The following is a 20,807-nucleotide window of genomic DNA, read 5'->3' as shown; positions in this document are numbered from 1 at the left end:
CTATAGACCAGCTATCCTAGTAGCGTGGATACGAGCAGTCTAAGGCTAAAGACTCGAGAGGGCGTGTTAAGCCAGCTGTTTACCACACATGTACCCCTTGAACACCCAGTGAAAGGACACCACACAAGTGTTATGAAAATAAACAGTATATTTATTAAGAATCACAACAGCCCTGTACTCTTTATGAGGACAGGGTACTAAGCACAAACCAAATCTCTTTAGCAAATACTTCAAGTGCACAATTAGGAACAAGTGTCCGAGGACACGGAAAGATTAAGGTCTCGGGCGGACCCGATAAGGCAAGTCGGAAGCGAAGGACTCGGGACCCTAGAGTAAGGAGGCTATGCAGGCACCGAAATGCCGAGTTACCTAGCCACGAGGGCTGCGGCTGCACAAGTCTTACAGGCGTCGGGGTCTTCGCTGACGAGCCAGGAGCCGGAAGAAAAGGAGTTGCTGGCCGGCGACCAGTGCTGAATAGTTCGTAGAGATCCAAGCCTGGATCGGAGATTGAAGAAACCTGAAAGCAGAGGGGACCAAGTTCGTACTACTAGCCAGTAGTCAGAGGGTACCAGGAAGGCACCGGTTGGCCGTCACCTCGACCAGGTGAGTGGGCGACGCTAGGCTCTGCAGTCTCACGGACCAGGAGGCGTTATCGGCGACCACGGCGGAGGTGCGAGCTGTCCCACGAAGGATGATGCTGTCGGCGTCGCTGGGCCCAGGATGGGGCAACAAGCCTTGGCAGTTCTCAGGGCCACGTGGTGGGCCTAAGAGGGCGTCTTGAGTGGACCAGGAGGGTCCGGGGTGCTTCTCGCAAAGATGGAAGCAAGGGCCAGTCTGGAGCAACCAGACCAGCAGTACTGATTCTCAGATGTCGTCACAGAAGGACACAAGCCAGCGGCTAGTGACCAGACAACGTGCTGAGCAGCGAGCAGAAGGGCCCCACGCAGATCGTGGAGATGCTGGGAGACTGCACTTCGGTGCTGGAGCGGCTCAGGGTCGGGGCTTCTCGGACCCCAGAGCACTCACCAGAGAGTTACCTCGATGGTCGTGCTGGTTTTAAGAGCGTGCAGGTTCTGATGATGGCCGGTCCCTCGAGGTCTCGTCGCACCCACGGATCGCAGCTGAGCTGATGATGTGGGTAGAGGTCGGAGGTGCCAGGGAAGCCGGTTCTCGTCGAGCTGGGCCGTCGGACTCCTTGAGGAAGGACTTACAGCAAACCGCAGAGTTCTTAGTTGGTGCCTGCTGATGCAGGGTGACTACTCCTTAGTCACAAGGGAGAAATCTTGAGAAGAGTCTTGAATGTCCTTTCGTAGAAAGTAGTTCTTGAATCAAAGATGATCTAATTTGGAAGGGTCCCCGCTCCGGTCTTTATTCTAAAGAAAGGGGTGGGTACATGACTAGGTCCTGCCCTAAGGGTGGGACCAGGAAGGGGGCAGTTACACCCCTCTCCCCTGCCGGACTTTCCCCAGGCCAGGGCTGTCGCCCCTGGAACTGGTTCTAACCGGCAGATGCGTAGTGAGCACCGGGGTGCCACTCCGCAGTCACCTTCACGCAAAAGCCCTACCTACCCAGAATACACAAACCCTGTCTGGGACGGTGCGAACACCGCCCTCGACGGGAAACCCTTTGTCCAAGCGCTCCTCGCTGGAAGGACTCCCAGCAGCAGGAGGTCAGACTCGTGTCTGTGGTGGCAGCATCCATTTTGTGGAGCTGAGGCTTCTGTTAACTTTAACCGGGGTTCACAGTTACGGGCATGTCGTGTCCCTCTAGAAGGGTGGGATGCTAACCTCATCGCCAGAATTGGTGAGAGGGCAGCACCCCGATTCGTATGACACCTTACTCGACATGCCTTGATAACGCGACACCGGAGTTACCGTTGTGGTACGCGTTATCATGGAACAGCTATTGGGTCTTGATCCCGCAAACTGCAACCGGGCTCGGCTCGGGCCTGAGCCTAGCTCACACGAGCCCACGCACTCTGCCTTCAGGATTGTTAAGGCCTGCCATAGGAGTGACTGATAGGAACTCGGGTGTCCATTGTATGGTTAGATATAGAGCTACTATACCTAAAGCGAAGGGTGGTTACACGGCTTCGCCCCAGCTGTCGTGCAGCCAGTTGTGTCAAATTTAGGAGGCCAGCCAGGGGTGGCATAATACATGCTTCAGCCCCTGGCGGCCCTGGGTACACCTATGCCCTGCGTTACGGGGTCTGACAAGGTGACCCAGTACCAATTGGTAAATGCACCTAGGGTACATATCGTAATTTAGAAAGAGAACAGCCAGGCTGTGGGTCGGATTAGCAGGCCCACGGCCAGAGAAAGTCGTAAACCAGTGAAACAAAAGCAAAAAATCTGGGTGATCATAGGATTGCAGACCCTACTCTCCTACACACTCTCCAAATCTTTGTCAGTTTGAGGGGTAAGAAATTGATCAATACAGTTCTGTAGCTAAGCCGCCTCTTTCTGTTGCAATGCACTATTTTTCATATTTTCTAATTTTTGACAAATTGTTTGATGCAATTTCTAGATTTTGATAACTGAGTGTGGCTGCACATATGTATAGTGTTTAACAGAAGTGCTGCGCATTCCACAACTGTTACTACTGTTAGCACAACAGTCGTTCCTACCAATATTTCTGTTGTATTAATACTATAAGTACTGTTATTACTCCCAATAGTACTCCAGATTTTACTACAAAAAGTGAGTGGTGGTGTAAGGAAAGTAGTACCGCTCATTATAATACCACCAGATCTACTACTTATATTTAGTGCTATATGTATTTCTAACACTGGTACTACTACTACTATAAGTACGTCTACTGCTACATGTTAAGTGCACATCACTACTGTTACCACTTTTGTTTGTACCTTTACTAGTGACACTTGTAGTGCTCTAGCAGTTGACATCACTAATACTTCTAGCTCCACTACAGTTGGTCCAAGTACTGTTTTTACTATTACTTTACTTTCCCCATCACTCTGCAATCCTACTCTGATCTAGAAACTGTGGCTGCTCCCAGCGTATAGACCCACTGTACAAGATCCTGGATAGTCCCTGGCCCTTTACTTTGAATGGCTCTCTGTCTTCTCTGTGTATGCACTGTATTAATGACAGTTTATATACATTATGCTTATTTTTAGTTCTCGCCTGTCAATGCGCATGCACATTGAGCTTGCGAGACTATGGGGGCTTAAACAGACTTTAACCAACTTGCAAGGAATCGTGGCGATTCCTTGCAGTGCCCGTGAAATTCGAGCTCAATGCGCATGCGCATTGACATTAAAAGCGCGTGCACATGAAAGCGACAAGGCTCCCTCCCACGGCAATCCCCAACCCCATCCGCCAGCACCTCCCCTCTCTCTCGCACCCACCCCCAGCCGCCAGCACCTCCCCTCTCTCTCCCCGCACACAGACAGGGTCGCATTCCTCCACAGACAGGCTGCCATTTCTCGCAATTCTCCTCCCCCTCAAGGCTCCCTCCCAAGGCAATCCCCAACTTCATCCGCCAGCACCTCCCCTCTCTCTCGCACCCACCCCCAGCTGCCAGCACCTCCCCTCTCTCTCCCCGCACACAGACAGGGTCGCATTCCTCCACAGACAGGCTGCCATTTCTCATCCCCCTCCCCAGCCACCAGCTGCTCTGTCTCGTCTCCCTTAACCATGAACAACTCATACACTGAAACACACTATTTTTAAAACAAAATTCGCCAGCCTTCAACATCTGTTCCCCAGCCGCCAGAACCGCCCCTCTCTCTCCCCGGACACAGCCAGACTCGCAATTCTCCTCCCCCTCTCTCTCCCCGGACACAGCCACGCTTGCAATTCTCCTCCCCCTCACCAGACGCCAGCACCTCCCCTCTCTCTCCCTGGACACAGCCAGCCTCGCATTTCTCCTCCCCCTCCGCCAGCACCTCCCCTCTTTCTCCCTGCAGTATCACGAAAGTGTCTCGTTTTAAACACGCATTTCACAGCTTCGCATTGAGTACTAAAACATGTACATGTGTGGGAGTAAACGGCAGCGTTCAAATGCTGGTTGCAAGTTGCAGCCCGTTCCTTTCTGCTGATACTTACTTTGTATCGAGTGCCGAGCTTTCATACTTAAAACCAGGGCTTCAAACTGAGCCAGCAAAGGGAAGCCGCATTGAAAGCCCCCTCAGCCACCCACCCCATCAACCCACACGAAACAGATAGAGGGCTGCCATTGTTTTTGATTTGGGTCGGCTCAACAGCATTTGAATGCTGGCTATTGGCATTGTAATTTATTGTTCATTATCAGACTCGCTAGAAATGGTGCTCGTTTAGCAACGGATCCTTTCGTACAACACACACTCCGTTCACACCACAACAAAATTTTCATACACACATACCCGGATCAAGGGGACTTTCACACACACCCTCTATTACGTCTCCTTGGGTTACATTTATACGCACACACAACACACAACACATACTACATTGGAACTGGGTAGCCTAGCCTAGGGCAAGACTAACAATTCAGAGGCACAGTGTAAAGGTTGCAGACCACCCAAAAGTAAAACCACGCAATTGCACTCAAAAAGAAACACTACACCAACTTGTTAGGAAAATAAGAGCTGTTTTATAAAAATAATGTCTTTGTACTTTTACCTTCAGAATTCACTATTAAATTTACATTTCAGTTTCTTTGGAAATTAGCAAGAATACTCTTAAGTTCTAAATCATACTAACAACTAGCATTTATAGTATAGACAGTTCACTTAACCAAAACTGGCAGGTAACTCTTCTGCTTCTTTTAGCTCAGTTAGGCATTTACTGTACTCTGCTTAATTCATATTATCTCTCAACACAGCATTACTTTAAAGTTTGGCAAGAACAGCACTTAAATCAGATCAGAGCAACACTTTCCTTTACATGGATAACAATACAGTTTTTCTACTAAACCTATTTAAAAGCAATTGATTAAGCATCACTTAAATCAGCAGTTAATTGAGCCCTGCCTGGGCTTCCTTATGGACCCTGTACTCCTGGGGACAGTGTCTCAGTGCACTCACTGGTAAGGTATCTAGCAAGAACCCCAGTTTCTCATGTAGAAGGCTCTTCCCCCATGTAACTACCTCCTTACTTGTCACCACAATGTTGATGAGTCCTTTCCTGTGTCAGGAGCAGTGGGAATAGCGACAGCGGGGGACAGGGGGGGGGCTCGAGGAACCGAGGCTGAAGAGGCTCTCACGCCTCAGTAGACTCCTCGGTGCTTCCCCCAGCTCAGGACGACTCTTTGTTGTTGCCCTCGCGCAGGAAAGAAAGAGAACCACAAGGGCAGACACCACGAGGCCCCAGACTCCTACCGGGCCTCGAATCTCTCCCTCCCTGCCCGGGCCAGCTCCTCAGTGTGGCGCTTGGGCAGGAGGGACGTGCCGATCACTCCGCAACTTGCAGAAGCCGCCGGCGCCTCTCCTCAGCGCTGGGCGGCAAAGATGCTGGTTCGGCAGCTCCGCCTCACAAAGCCCGGGGCTCTATCGAGCATGCGCGGGAAGCGAATGTCTCATGGACAGAGACCGCGCTACCGCTCTTCTCCTCAGTTCCAGCCGGCGCCGCCTCCCAGAAAACCGGCGGTCTCACAGGGCATGCACAAGGGAGCAGTGACTCCAGCCCAGCGACCGCGCACTTGTGTCAGCGCCTCCCCTCGCTCTCCTCACACACTGGGGCCAGGGAAATCACTACAGGACGGCTCCGGCGTCCAGCGTCGACCTCGCTATCTCTACACACAGTTCCAGTGACCTTAGCGATGATCCGGCGCCACTCCACCAGCGCTGGCCTGGGGGGCACCTCGCTCAGCCTCACCCTGCTTCCGCCCCTTCAAAGGAGGGCTCCTCCTCGCAGCAAGTCTCTGCCCCAACCAGTAAGTGAAGAACTTAGGAGGAGGGGGGGGACAAGGCTCTGCCAGCGAGAAAAGTCACGGCAGCCAGTGGCAGGATACAGTTGGCCACTGATACTGGGGGGGGGGTCACAGGATCTACCCCTACCTCTACTAACCACTGCTCAAGAAGAGCCTCTCTCTGCTGGGCAGAGGACTGCGCACCTCAGCATTACAGTCTCCTTCTCCTGAAGGCTTCCCCTGTATAATTCAGTCAAGGGGCAAGCTAGGCGCCCAGGGTCTCCAGTAACCCTCCACAGCGGGGCCAGGACAAGTAACCAAAAGGGGAGTAGTGGGGTAGATCAATAAGGCAGCCTCCCAGTCCAGTAAGTCAACCCTATGTCTAACCTTTTCCCACCCTTAGCTACAGCCTGTCCTCCAGCTGACTTCCACAGGTAGACAAAATGGCTGCCTCGCATTCCGCCTTATATAGGCTGCCCTTCAGTGGTCCAGAATGGACCAGAAGGTTCTAGAATGCCCTATGCTAGGCTATGGCCAAGTTCTGGGTGTGACAGTTGGGGCAGTTGGTGGCCACCATTTTAGGTGGTGCCAACTTTCCTGTCAGAACAGGCCTCTGGGCCTGAGGTAAAAGATTATGAGGGGGAGAAAGAACACCTATCCCCCTGGCCAACACCTACAAAAAGTCAGTAGACAAAAAAACTATCAAGGGTATGAGGGGCAAAAAGGGGACAAAATAAATAATAATTAGGAGGGTCTTCGCCAAAAAGCCAGACAGGTCTAACACACACATACCCGGATCAAGGGGACTTTCACACATACCCTCTATTACGTCTCCTTGGGTTACATTTATACGCACACACAACACATACTACATTACACCCACAACTTATGGATTGCTAACACAGCTTATGCTTACTTAACACTACCAACCTGCTAGACAGTGGCCACAGCTTCTAATTACACTTGGGACACAAATCTGGCACACAATCTCTGATTCATATGCATAGTAACAGACATCCCTATATACCAGGTGTACCTCCTCACCCACTCGGCATCTATCACCCACTCTGCATCTATCACCTCTGCAGCTTTCACGCACTCTGCAGCTTCCAACCACTCTGCAGCTTCCACCCACTCTGCATCTTGCACACATACACACAGGAAAACACAACTCACAGGCAATACTTTACTGCTGATCAGTATACATCCAGACTCGCTACAAATGTTGCTCGTTTAACAACGGATCCTTTCTTACAACACACACTCCGTTCACACCACTTCGCCACACCACAACAAAGTTTTCATACACACATTCACGGATCAAGGGGACTTTCACACACACACTCTATTACGTCTCCTTGGGTTGCATTTTGACGCACACACAACCCACAACACATAGTAAATGACACGCACACCCAAAAAAGAAAAATGACAGCAAGTTCGAGGCACAGGAGGGATGGCTAGCTTTACTTTCAAAAGACTTGTGTCAAAACGAAAAAAAAAATAAAAAAACACCCCATTCAGCTGGCCTACTATTTCCCCACATCCCTCTACAGCATGATACGATCACACTCCCACAACCTCCATCACGCACCATCACTCAGCAACGCACCCACACACACAACCTCAACAGCCTCACCCTCACACACACTCAATCACCCTCACCCACTCACCATCACAAACCATCACTCAACAACACCCCCAAACTCTCACACCCCCTCACCCTCACAAACACTCACCCTCACCCACAGTCACACACTCAACCTTCAAACTCGCACACCCTCACTCACCTTGACACCCTCACAACACTCAGCCTCACTCACGCTCAAACTATCACCTTCACTCACCCACACCTATCATCATACACTATCACATCCCATTACCCTCACCTTCAAACACCCTCACACCATCACCCTCACACCCACACTCATACTCACACCGTCAACCTCACTCACCCTCACACATCACACACCCTCACACCCCCTAAAAATCACATCCAATCACCCTCACACCGTCCAAGTCCACCCTCACAACCCTCAAACCCTCACTCATACTCACATCGTCACCCTCACTCACCCTCACACACCATCACACACACTCACACCCCCTGACCCTCACATCCACTCAACCTCACACTCACACCGTCAAAGACAACACTCCAACTACACCATAAAAGTACAATACCACACTACAACTCTACACTCCAACTACAACTCCACCCTCAAACTCCACACAAAAATAACGTTAGTCAACATTTACACTCACCCCCTCATCCTCACACACACACTCACAACACTCACACCCTCACTCATACTAAACCAGTCACCCTCAATCACTCTCACACACCATCACGCACCATCAAACACCCAAATACTCACATCCACTCACCCTCACACTCACACAGTCCAAGTCCACCCTCCAACTACACCCTATACCTACAATACCACCCTACAACTCTACACTCCAACTACAACTCTACTCTCCAAATCCACACATAAATAACGTAAGGCAACATTTATTTTAATACGTAAAATTCGGATTACACACTTGTAGCTATTAAAACATTAAAACTTAATGCAACGCAAGGACAGTGCAGCAATTAATACACAAAAATAAAGAAAGGGATTGTAAAATAAAACAGTTCTTTCACAAAGATCATAAATGCACACAAAATAGACAAACATATGAATACACAGCAAAAAATACAACAATTTTTAAGTGGACAAAGTGAGCTAAAGGAAAAAATTCACAACAGAAAGCACTTACTAAAGTAAGGGAAAATAAAAAAGTAAACAATGCCAGAAATAATCAAAAACACAAACAAAATGCGTCATCACAAAAGCACAAGACTCTGGTGTTGCTCTGACTGATGCTGCTGTTGCACGAAGTGTTTTGGTGGTGCTAAGTGCACAACCACAGGAACACCGTACACCAAAACAGCATCAAACAACATCAAAAGAGCACTACTCAACAACACAACAGCCAACGCCCCTTACCCACGCAGCTGTTCACAAAAAATTAGGGAAGTACAGAAAATACAAAAACATCCTAAGATGTCTACCCTTATGCCCATAAATCACACTCACTCACACTCACTCACAATCACTCACACTCAGCCTCACACACCCTGACGCTCACACTCCGTCACACACCCTCTGCCTAACACCTCTCTCACCCTCACTCACCATCACACACACTCACACTCACACGCCGTCACACACCCGAAACCTCACACCCCCTCACTCACTCTCACACTCACTCTCACACTCACACACACACCCCCTCACCCTCAAACACCTTACACTCACACACACACACGCTCCCCTAAAACCCATCACAACACTCTCACACTCACTACACCTCACACACTCTCAGCCGCAAACAACCTCACTCATCCTCACCCTCACACCCCCTCACACTCCCTCACACCCCCTCACACCCCCTCACCCTCACACCCCATCACACTCACACACGCTCACTCCCCTCACCCTCACAACAACACCCTCACTCCCCTCACCCTCACAACAACACCCTCACACCCCCTCACTCACACTCACTCACTCACAATGACTCACACTCACACACCCTCACCCTCACACACCGTCACACACCCTCTGCGTAACAACACCTCTCACACCCTCACTCACCCTCACACACACTCACACTCACGCACCGTCACACACCCGAAGCCTCACACCCCCTCACTCACCCTCACACACACACCCCCTCACCCTCAAACACATGACATTCACACACACACCCTCCCCTGACACCCGTCACAACACTCTCACACTCACTACACCTCGCACACTCACCATCAAACACCCTCCCACACACTCACCCACGCTCAGCCTTGCAACTTGTCACAATAAACACGCCTCACACTCACACACCCTTACCATCATCTCCTCAGCCTCATTCACATTCAATCAACATCACAACACCTAACTCTCAGACTCACCCACTCACACACAATCACACTCCCTAACTCACCCTCACACACCCTCAGCCTCACACCGTCACACACCCTCACTAAACATCAAACACCCTCACTCACCCTCACACACCCTCACCAACACACACCGTCACATACACTCAGCCTCACAAACACTCACTCAACTTCACCATCACAGACACTCACACCCCCTCACACTCCCTCACAGTCACAACACTCATGCTCACACCCCTCACACTCACATTCCTCACTCTCACACCCCTCACCCTCACACCACTCAAGCCACAGATGGGTGTGCGATGGGAGGACGCTCAGCTTGCAGGGCTGTGCTTCTATCCCCTGCTGCACTCTCCTGCTCTCTAGAAATGTGGCATAACAACATAAGCTGCCATCAAAGTCACGTCAATACAAATCATGTGGCATTCCAAATGCTATAGGTGTCACATTCAAAAAAATTAAAACTATTGCCATTGTAAATGACTAATCTATCAATGTAGCTATTTGGAAAAACTACACACAAAACAAAAAAAAAATGTACTATACCAATAGCTCCCACTTTTCTAATGCGAGACCTATTGCATTTCCAATGCTTGTTCTTCTTCTTTTCATTCTCCTGTTTTTAGACACTTTGTCCAAATGTAACTATATCAATAAGCTAAGTCGTGTATAGGTTGTAAACTTAATGAGCTGACCCAAACCCCTAAGCATCGCATCATAAGTGTTTTCTTCTACCTTGCGGTCATCATTTTATTCAGTAAATGTCTGCTCACACCCGGCAGATGTCTGTGTATACCCTGCACTCATTCGGTTCCTGCAGCTCACGCTCTTGCCCTGTCAGGTTGCAGATTTCAGACCTGTTCATAGCCTGTGATGACATTGCACGGTGAGATGGATCCAGATGCGTCACTCACCTACCAGCTGTAGCACCTCCTCCTTAGGCTCGGTACCTTCCTTGGTCTCATTACAGTGCTTTAGTCTCATTTAAAGGCTAAGTTTTTGTTTTCCAACAGCTCACAAGGGATTCCAACGCTTCGAGGCGATGGAGCCGATCTCTGCAGAAAGGGTGCTGGATTCTTCCACCTCCATGAAGGACATGGTGCCACGCCAGCGCTTCTTAATTATTCACATCATCGATAAGAAGGTAAAGGGTGTCTGTGGAGTTTTTTGCTTTTCCTGAGTCTGCTACAGTGAAGCTATATGTTCTTGGTGATGCAAACACCTAAATGTATTGCTACCAACTTAGACACCTTAACAATAGACCAGCTGAAACTCCAAATATGGACTGATCATGTATTAATGCCTTTTTCGATTACACCAGAGACTAATGCCAACAAAAAGAATACTTGCAAAAGCAACCAGGCCAGACACGAGGATTGGAAGGCCACCATGAAGCATCCAGAATTAATACCAATAGCCAGAGAGTGTAGAACTAAGTTACCCGGACCCCCAAACCTAAATACCTTTAGGGAATGGATGACAGAACTAAAAAATATGACCGGACAGGGAAGACGCAAGCTCAAACCCGGGAATAAGAAGAGATCTGCCCCTTGGTTTGACCTAGAGCTCAAAAATAAACAGGGGGAACTAAGACGGGCTGAACGTAGATGGCGTAAGAACTATCTCAGCACAGAACGCAGCAAATACAAAAAGACCAAGAAAGCGTATCATGCCTTAATCAAACAGGCAAAAACAAAGTATTTCACGTCAGCCATAGCAACAGCCAATTGTAAACAAAAGGCGATTTTTAATATTGTAAAAGATTTTAGTAAACCCAAATGTCTAACACAGGACATCCCCCCCTCTCAAATGCTTTGCAACTCCATCGCAGACTTTTTTGAGGAAAAGGTTAAGGGTCTGACGAAAGACTTTGAGGCTCCCAGCTTTGATCAAATATGTGAGGACGAAACTACCAGGCAGGAAGTCACCCAGCTTACAGCTTTCCGCACAATCAGCCTGGAAGAGACAAAAAAGGCCATTTTGGCAACCAAATCAGGATCACCATTTGATCCATGTCCTATAGCACTCCTACATCTTATTGCGGATATTGTCAACCCGGACATAAATGTTATCGTTAACAACTCTCTGTCCACCGCCTATGTCCCCCCCGAGTGGAAACTGGCAGCTGTAAAACCCTTACAAAAAAAACAACTTCCTGACCCCTCCACACTATCCAATCTACGTCCGATTTCATTACTTCCAGCTCTGTGTAAAATCACTGAGTCCACAGTTAACAAACAGCTGACACTTTTCTTGGAAAATAATGAAGTATGGCACCCCAATCAGGCTGGCTTCAGAACTCAGCATTCCACCGAATCGGCTCTCCTGTTCACTACGGAAACTATCCGCTCAGCTCTAGACCAAGGCAAGAAGGCCGTCCTGATACTATTAGATCTGTCGGCGGCCTTCGACACGGTCTCACATGCCATCTTAATAGACCGGCTAATAACATCTGGCATTAAAGGTATTGCCTTAGAGTGGATAAAAAACTTTCTTAGTGACAGGAAACAAGTGGTGACTCTGGGGGAATTCCGTTCCAGCGAGAAGCCACTGTCAACGGGAGTACCTCAGGGCTCCAGTCTGAGTCCGACATTGTTTAATGTTTACACCGCACCCCTGATTCAGCTGATATCGTCCTACGGCATAGATGTAATAGCATATGCCGACGATACCCAACTAATCCTGGTCATGGACAAAGACAACCAGGCCTGGGAGGAAAAGCTTAAGTGCTGCTTAACGGCCACCTTTGAGTGGATGCGGAAAAACCACCTAAAATGTAACACAGGAAAGACCGAGATCATGCCCATAGGCTCAAATAATGATTTCATCCCCAGACTGTGGTGGCCTGAGAAGGCAGAAATTCCACCCCACACTACCTCCTCGGCTCGCAACCTTGGGGTACAGTTTGACGCCGATCTATCCTTCAAACATCAAGCGTCAAAAGTGGCAGGCACTTGTTTCGGGGTAAAAAAAATGCTTAGAAAGTTCTTTGACTTGCTGCCCCTCGAAGCAAGGAAAACTGTTACGATTGCATTAGTCACCTCCCGCATTGACTATTGCAATAGCCTGTACGCTGGCACCAATAAGATGGTTACTCATAAACTCCAGATGGTGCAGCATGCAGCTGCAAGGCTGGTTCTGAAATGGCCAAGAAGATCCTCAGCAACCAAAGCCCTCAATGCACTACACTGGCTGCCTATAACTAAAAGGGTCCTCCACAAAGTTTTAACTATCACTTTTCGCGCTGTGCATAATTCAGGCCCCACTTACCTAAGAAATAAATTTGTAAAATACTGTCCAAATCGCGCATTAAGATCCTCCAATGCCAATCTTTTGACCATCCCGAGATTCAGACTCAAAACCCGCGGGGGCAAATCCCTAGCGGTGTTGGGTGCCAAAGCATGGAATGCCCTACCCCCTCTATTAAGAGCACTGGACAAGGAGTCTGAGTTCCGCAAGCAATTGAAAACCTGGATTTACAATCTTCCAGACCCAATGGCCAGAGCGCTAGTGTGATCCCGGTCATGGTCTCCTCAGCAGTAAGGCAACCTTTTCATCTGGTTGTCCTCATATTGGCGCCGAGATGCTCTTTGGAGCGATTGCTAGCGCGTTATAAATGGACTCTACATCTACATGTACTGAACTGAATTAAACTCCCTAGGCACCCTTAGTAGGTTGCGTTCAGCAACCGTCCATGCTTAGTGCACACACTCTTCCTTGTACTCCATTTCAATTTAAAGTTCATATTCAGACACATAACACTGACCTCATAAGGTAAGAATCTGTCTGGTCAAGGCTTCAAAATATAAATAGACTGGCCCAGTTTGCGCACACATGGGCACTGTCTGCTGAGCAGATGCTTATCACCCATCGTGGGTGAACAGCTGCTGGTTTTGCTTGGGCACAGGCAAACCCAGCAGACCCTGCAAGACCTCATGAGAAATCCATCTATCTGAGCACTTCCTGGAAAGTCACTTTTATTTTTTTACAGTATCTTCACCCTACTTCAGAAAGGACAGGAGGTACATGCGAGAAAAATTTAATCTTTACAGCCTTAAGACAGGATACATTGGCAATTCCATTAACTTACTTTAACAGATGGAAGATAAAAACATACAGATTTAAGTAAAAGTGACTTTCTGGAACATCCTTCCCAAACTCTTTTCATGATAGGGAGAGATATGGAAAGTTAGGGCAATGTAACTGTATAGGCTGCAGTATTGAATACATGAGAATAGAATACTACTCCTTTAAGGGAACCCTGAACCGCAGTGTCCCATCATGACCTGCAGGTGGCAGGATGCTCAGGTTTTTTTCCTGCTCTTGCTGACAGGGTCCTGAAGTAGAGGTCTGCCTCTTTAAGGATTTTTACTTGGGTTTTATTTATCAGAACTATTTTTTAAAGTGGTTTCCTCACAGGAATTATGTCTATGCAGGATTTCCTGGGTGGAAAGGCATCTGAGGGTGAGGAGACTGCTCCCCATCTCAAGCTCTGAGGACTCCTGCAGGGGGAGAGGTAAAAGGAGACGACCCGCTGAGACACGACTTCTTGTTCGATGTCAAGGAGTGGTACAGCACCTACTTGCTCACCATTGAGGGATGGTTCAATGTCAAGGAGGAGACTGTTAACATTGCGACCTCAGTCGATGCCACAAACTTTTACTTCAAGTAATCATTCTACTATGCAGAAGACAGAGTAATGGGCTTCACACATGAAATCTTGAAGTCTCCCATCAGAATTAGATCCAGAGCTCTTCTTGGCCTCTTCCCCATCCAGACTGGCTTCTCCAGTCCTCCTGCGGGATCGGCCTTCTCCACGTCGCTTGCCTTCTACATTCCCTCCGGTTTCAGCAAAAATCTCCTCTTTCTCCTTTACTATTGGTAACTGCAGCTGTAATTCCTCCACGAGATCCGCCAGCCAGTCCTTCTCAGCTGCCACAGTCACCTGTATCAGTGGCACCTTTACCAAGCACTCTAGATCTCACTCATCTCATACCAGGCCTCGCAACAGAGCTAGGTCGAGAACAAGGACAAGATCCCACTGGCACCGTTGCTGCCTCTTCCACTATCACCTCAGGATTTCCCTACCTGTAGAATCCTACACCAGCGATTACTTCTAGGTTCTTTCACACAATGTTTGAGGTTTTCAGGCGAGCACTAGTTCCTTCTGGAAAGCCTCCTGGCCCCATGGTGCTATAGGGACTTGGCGCTGTCGTTGGCTTTGACGCAGACATTATTTCCTACAGCTCCACTTGCTCCTTTCTGTAGAGGCTAAATCACACATTCTCACAGAGGTGCTGCAACTTTCTGCCTAGACAGCAGACCCTTTCCTACCATTCCCTTTTAAAACTAGTCTTCGTGGCCTGTGAGAGACTAACTACTACTCTGGCCTTCGATAGGGCAATTGACAGAAGATCATGTCCGGCTCCTAGGGAGCCCCCTTTCTCTTCAAGCATCCATTACTAGAAAGCCATGATGTTCAGGCCTCCTGCTCCTCTAAGTTCTCCTCCAGAACATTTCTTGCAACCTCAGTGGATAGTGAATCAAAGAAGCTGAAGGCTGTGGGCAAGCAAGTGTTTTGGGCATGCACCCTGACTCAAAAGCTCATAAGTGCCACCTGCCTCCTGGGATGGAACACCCTCGCACTTTGGGATCTGGTAAATCTGGTGAAAACATCCTGGAACACGTGCAGGAACATTTGTCTCTGAGCTGGTGAGTGATGGCCAAGCGGCATCCTGACAAATTATTCAGTTGGGTTTGGACTCCGCAGAGTTGGACACCAGGCCCATTGGTCGTTTGATGGCCATCTGACATCATGCCTGGCTTAGCACCTCTGGATTTCCTGCAGACATGTGTGAGAAAGTGCCACCTTTCTTGCATTGGTATGCCCCCACTTTTTGCTGAACTGCTGATGTGCTTTGACTGAGTTTACCCTGGGTTCCTGCCAACCAGGTGCCCAGGGCCTGTGTTCCTGCCAACCAGGTGCCCAGGGCCTGTGTTCTTCCCTAAACTGTGTTGAAACTAAAACCCAATTGGCATCTCTGGCCACCTGTCAGACCCTTGTAAATGGTACCCTAGGTACCCAGGGCCTAGTGACCAGAGAAGACTCCTAAGGGCTGCAGCACTTATTGTGCCACCCTTAGGGGCCCTGTACCCTGACTCCCACACACTGCCTTTGCGGGCTCAGTGTCTAAATACAGAAGCAAACCAAGAGTCGACATGGCCCACATCCCTGTGTGCCATGCCCACGAGACCCACTACCCTGGCATACCTCAGTCACCCCTCTAGCTGGGTGCCCTATGCCAGTGGTGTGGGCACCGGTGCATGAGCCCTGTGCCCCTACAGTACCCAGGGCCATTCCTGGGCACTGTAAGTGCAGTGTTGTCATTAAGAGTATATGGTGCTGGGAGGTTGTCATTACGAACTTCACAGCACCATAATGGCTACAATGAAGACTGATCAGTTTGATATCAAACTTCTCAGCACATTAAACCAGCACTGATGCCAGTGTGGGATTTAATGTAAAATGCACCAGATTGCATCTTAGAGAAGCCCCCTGAAAACCTAACCTACAATCCTCGTCTGGTCTGAGTGGCTGCAGAGACTGCCACACAGCAGACATGATGCTGGACCCCTGGGTGGAGAGCCTCCCGCTCTCCTGGGCCTGCAACAATGCACATCCTGGGCGAGGTGCTAGGTCTCCTCCCCTGGATGGGCAGGGGGAAGCTTCAAAGGCATGCCGCCTCTGAGCTTCTCCAGACCATTTGCTTTACCCAGCAACTGGCCCCCACCGGTTCTGACTCCCACTCAGGCGGGAAGACTGGCGGGAAACCCTAAGTCAGGAAAGGGGGTGTACCAGCCTGTGCCAACCCCACCCCTCAGGTGGGGGAGGCGAGGTGAAGCACGGCACCGGCATTCTTGAGGATGGGGTGCCCTGCCCAATCAAGGGTAGGCTCCTGCCCCCCTCTACAGGAGAGGAGCAGGCTAGGGGGTGTATCCACCCCAGGACAAGGACCTATTGGTCCTTGCCTTTGCCCTACCTATAACGCCCCTAAATTCAGTATTTAGGAGCACCCTGAACCTTCCTTCCTTAGATCCCAAGAAGAAAAGAAGATCAAGAAGAACAAGACCCGCCGTGCAGCTGCTAACAACAGGACGACACCATCTGACTTGGCCCCAGCCCTATCAGCATTGTCGATCCTGGAACCTGCTCCTCCCTAATCCCGGCGACTCCTGCGGACGGCAACCTTGGGACACCCGGAGGACCTGCCTGCCTTGACCCTCTTAAAGACTGGGACCCCCATAAGCAGAGGCTCTGCTTCAACAAACATACTCATAGTGCCTGCCAGGAAGCACAAGACCAAACCACTCTGCCCCCGCCGAGCCCGGCCCGTGCCCGTGTGATCCAAGACCACGAGGACGTCCCCCCGGTGACTGGGACCCGAAGTCCAGTGCCCAAGGACCCTCCTCGACAACCCCGACAACGCCTGCAGCCTCAGGACAAAGGACCCCTCTAACCATGACCAGCAGGGGGTACGTTTTCCAGACCTCAAAAGGCACCCCTGCACACGGCGCCCCGCGGCCCCCTGTGCCAAACTCGTGGGTGCCTACCTATCCTCCAAGATCCCAACTTACCCCTCGAAGTGTTGGTCGCTCCAGAAGGTCCTCCGTCCCCAAGCCTGCCGCCTTTGTTCCCTTTTCAAGATCCTCATAGAATAACATTGAGCACCCGACGGCTCAAAAGCACCCTGCACCCAGACGCCCGAGTGCCCCTGGCAGTGCAGCCTGTACCCTATCCTACTTCTCTGTTTTCCCTGAGCAAGTGACCAGGAGCCCAGCTCCCACAGCCATGTGGCTTGCTAGCCAGCAGCTACCAACCGAAGGCCCCCTGCCTCTCATTGGATAACATTGGGCCTAACTACCTCTGCACCGGGCCGCCCCTGTGCCGCTGCTGGTGTACCAACTGAACCTACCTGACCCTGGGAGACCCCTGAGTCTATGCCCAGAACCTTAACTTCACCAGTGGAGTACTCACCTGGAAACCGATAATTCACTTTCCTGCCTTAGGATAACATTGACTGGTTTGACTCGAAAAATCTTTCAAGTGTGAAGTTTTGAAACTCTAAAATATTCTTATAAAATCAGGCGAGTAACGAATTTTGAAATACTCACCTGGAACCAGGAGAGGAGCCAGTACTGTACCTTTCAGCCCAGTACTGACCCGCAAAAGTAATTTTTACCGTACTTACCCATAACTGAATTTTCTCCTATTGGAATCCATTGACTGTTTTTCTCTAAAAATTCTTCTAAGTGTCTACTTTTGAAAATTACAAATATTCCTTAAAAATCGTACCAACTACTGAAACGTAATTGCTTACCTGTCTTAGGTAGAGTTCCCAGTGCTGGACCTAGGAGCCCAGTACTGGATTACAAAAGTAACAAGAACATACTTTACCTGTGACATTTATTTACTGCTCTAGGATAACATTGCCAGTTTTTTTACTGAAAAGTTTCTCTGGGTCAACTTTTAAAATAACTTTTTATTCCTTAAAAACCATTGCAATAACCAAAACGTTTTTACTAAACTGTTTTCAGCTTAGACCCCAAGACTGAATCTAGGATCCAGTCGTGGAATTACAAAAGTAATCTACAAAGTAATCAACGGTAATTGTGTAGAAAAACCTATTGAGCTCAAGTGTTTACAACTGTGTTGCCTACCGCAACTGTATTTACAAAGTCATTAACTTTCTACATAGTAATTATCTTAGATCAATCATTATTGAGAAGTATATTTTTATACCTGTTGGTTCTAAAAAAAAAACTATTATATCTTGTGATATAAAAACAATTGCCCTGGAATTCAGTCCTTGAGTTTGTGAAACCTTTTGCTGACTGAGTGTGTACAACAAATGCTTTACACTGTCCTCTGGCACTGCCTTACTGCTCGACCACGCTACCTCTTTTGAGAGTAAGGTCAGCCCTGACTTTAACCTCTGTTATACCTCTGGGGTTTGTGGACTCTGTACACATTGTACCTTACTTTGGTCCAGTATGTATAGAGCCACTTTCTCACAACATGCAATTCACAATCATGGACCTCCCTTTCAAAAGCTCCAAGTTATTTGTTGAAAAGGCTGATTTGGCTTATAAGCAGTTTAAAATGATCAGGACTAAGGCCAAGGCTCCCTAGATCTAAAGCCCCCACAAAGAGACTACAGGCAGTTTCATACATTTGAAGGGTTTACAGGCAGATTTAATTTTTCCCAAAGTCCGCTACAGCAACCACAGCAGCAGCCCATAACCCACTGCTTCGGCAGTATGGTGATCTATGGAAAGGTCAGAATCCACACCACCCAACAACCATCCTCCGTCTCACCCTCCCTTATGCCCCACTAGGAAGTGTCTCTCATTTGCCCTTGGATCATTTAAGACCAAAGGCAGGCCCTTTCCACAGGCCTGGAAGGCCATAATTTCCTACCAGCTGGTCCTCCAAACTGTAGAAACGTGGTATGTCCAACACTTCCAGAAGGCTTCTCACTGAACTCCCTGTCACTGTATTTGTCAGACAGAAGACCATCTACGCGCCTTAAAGCAGGAGGTGGCAGTAGAGTTGCAGAACAGATCAGCGTGGCTGGTGCCAGAGCAGAAGATTGGGCAGGGCTGCTACTCTCGGTTCTTCCCCAGAAAGATGGCTGTCTTGTCAAACCCTAGACCGCAGGGTCTTGAATCTTTCTTCACAAACAGAATTTCAAGATGCTGACCTGGCTCAGGGTGGCTGTGTTGTAGCATCTGTCAAGGGATACCTAGCAGCCTTGTCGGCCTTTCTCTGCCTACCAGGCCACACATCTCTGTTCAAGTAGTTTTCTGAAGATCATCACAAATATGACCCCCCTGCTCCCTTTGGTATTCCGCAGTGGGACCTTAAATTGGTTCTAACATTCCTCATGAATCTTCCTTTGAGCATCTTCAAGATGCCAATTAAGACTGTTGTTGATTTTTAAGACCATTTTTCCTAGTAGCTATCACTTCAGTGAGAGACGTCAATGAGTTGTTGCTGTGAGTATACGCCTGCGTGTTACTGCCTTTTCCCCCAGCAATGTTGTTCTTTAAACAGTAGCTGTTATCCTTCCCTGGGATGTGACCCCATTCCACCTGGGTCAGCACCTCCACTCCCTTCTTTCTATCTCCTTCCTCCTGCCTTCACGTAAGAGGAGAGGCTGCACAGGCTGGATGAGAAGAAAGCATTCATTTTCTATATTGACTGTGTGAGAAGTTGGCCTGATATGCAGTGCTCACTATTCTAGTGATCACTATGCATCAGTTCAAACGACCCTTATGGTGATTGGTTGTAAGTCAACCTTTCAGACCAGCTATCCTAGTAGCGTGGATACGAGCAGTCTCGGGCTAAACTCTAGAAGTTTTAAGCCAGCTGTTATACCATCACATATACCCCTTGAACACCAAGTGAAAGGACACCACACAAGTGTTATGAAAATAAACAGTGTTTTTATTTAAGTCACAACAGCCCTGTACTCTTTATGAGGACAGGGTACTAAGCACACAACAAAACTCTTACGAAAATACTTCAAGTTGCTCAATTTACACAAATGCCCGAAGGGCACGAAAAACCATATACTATGGAAGTGGAATGCGAAATTACTAGCAGGTAAGTACTGTACTAATAGGCTTTGGAATCGCTAGGACTACGTTACTGAACCTTCAGATTACTAGTAGGAGGCCTAGGGGACTCGGGTGCAGAGTGTGCACTCTCACGCGGGATGCGGGACAAAGTCTATGGGAGCTAGTAAAGACAAAGTTAGTGTTCTCGGGTGAACCCGATAAGGTAGGTCGAAAACGACAGTGACTCTGGACCCTTAGATAGAGAGGCTATGCTGGGGCACCGAAATGCCGAGTTTACCTAGCCCAGGGGCTGCGGCTGCATAGGTCTGTTTAGACGTCGGGAATCCTCGCTGACGAACCAGGAGCCTGAAGAAAGAAGTTG

The 20,807-nt window shown here is 48.9% G+C and overlaps 1 protein-coding gene across 7 annotated transcripts in view; it reads left to right on the top strand.

Moving 5' to 3' along the window:
• SZT2 (SZT2 subunit of KICSTOR complex) overlaps nt 1-20,807 on the top strand; it is a 1,033,029-nt gene that overhangs the window by 830,939 nt on the left and 181,283 nt on the right. For all 7 annotated transcript variants that reach the window (XM_086953216.1, XM_086953214.1, XM_086953218.1 and 4 more), the window contains one exon: nt 10,819-10,949. In XM_086953216.1, the coding sequence (XP_086809342.1) occupies nt 10,819-10,949 (131 nt within the window). The remainder of the gene's footprint in view (nt 1-10,818; nt 10,950-20,807) is intronic.

This window comes from Lissotriton vulgaris, chromosome 1_2 (assembly GCF_964263255.1).
Source record: "Lissotriton vulgaris chromosome 1_2, aLisVul1.2, whole genome shotgun sequence".
NCBI lineage: Eukaryota > Metazoa > Chordata > Amphibia > Caudata > Salamandridae > Lissotriton > Lissotriton vulgaris.
The sequence above is the reverse complement of the archived record's forward strand: the minus strand, read 5'-3'. Positions and strand labels throughout refer to the sequence as shown.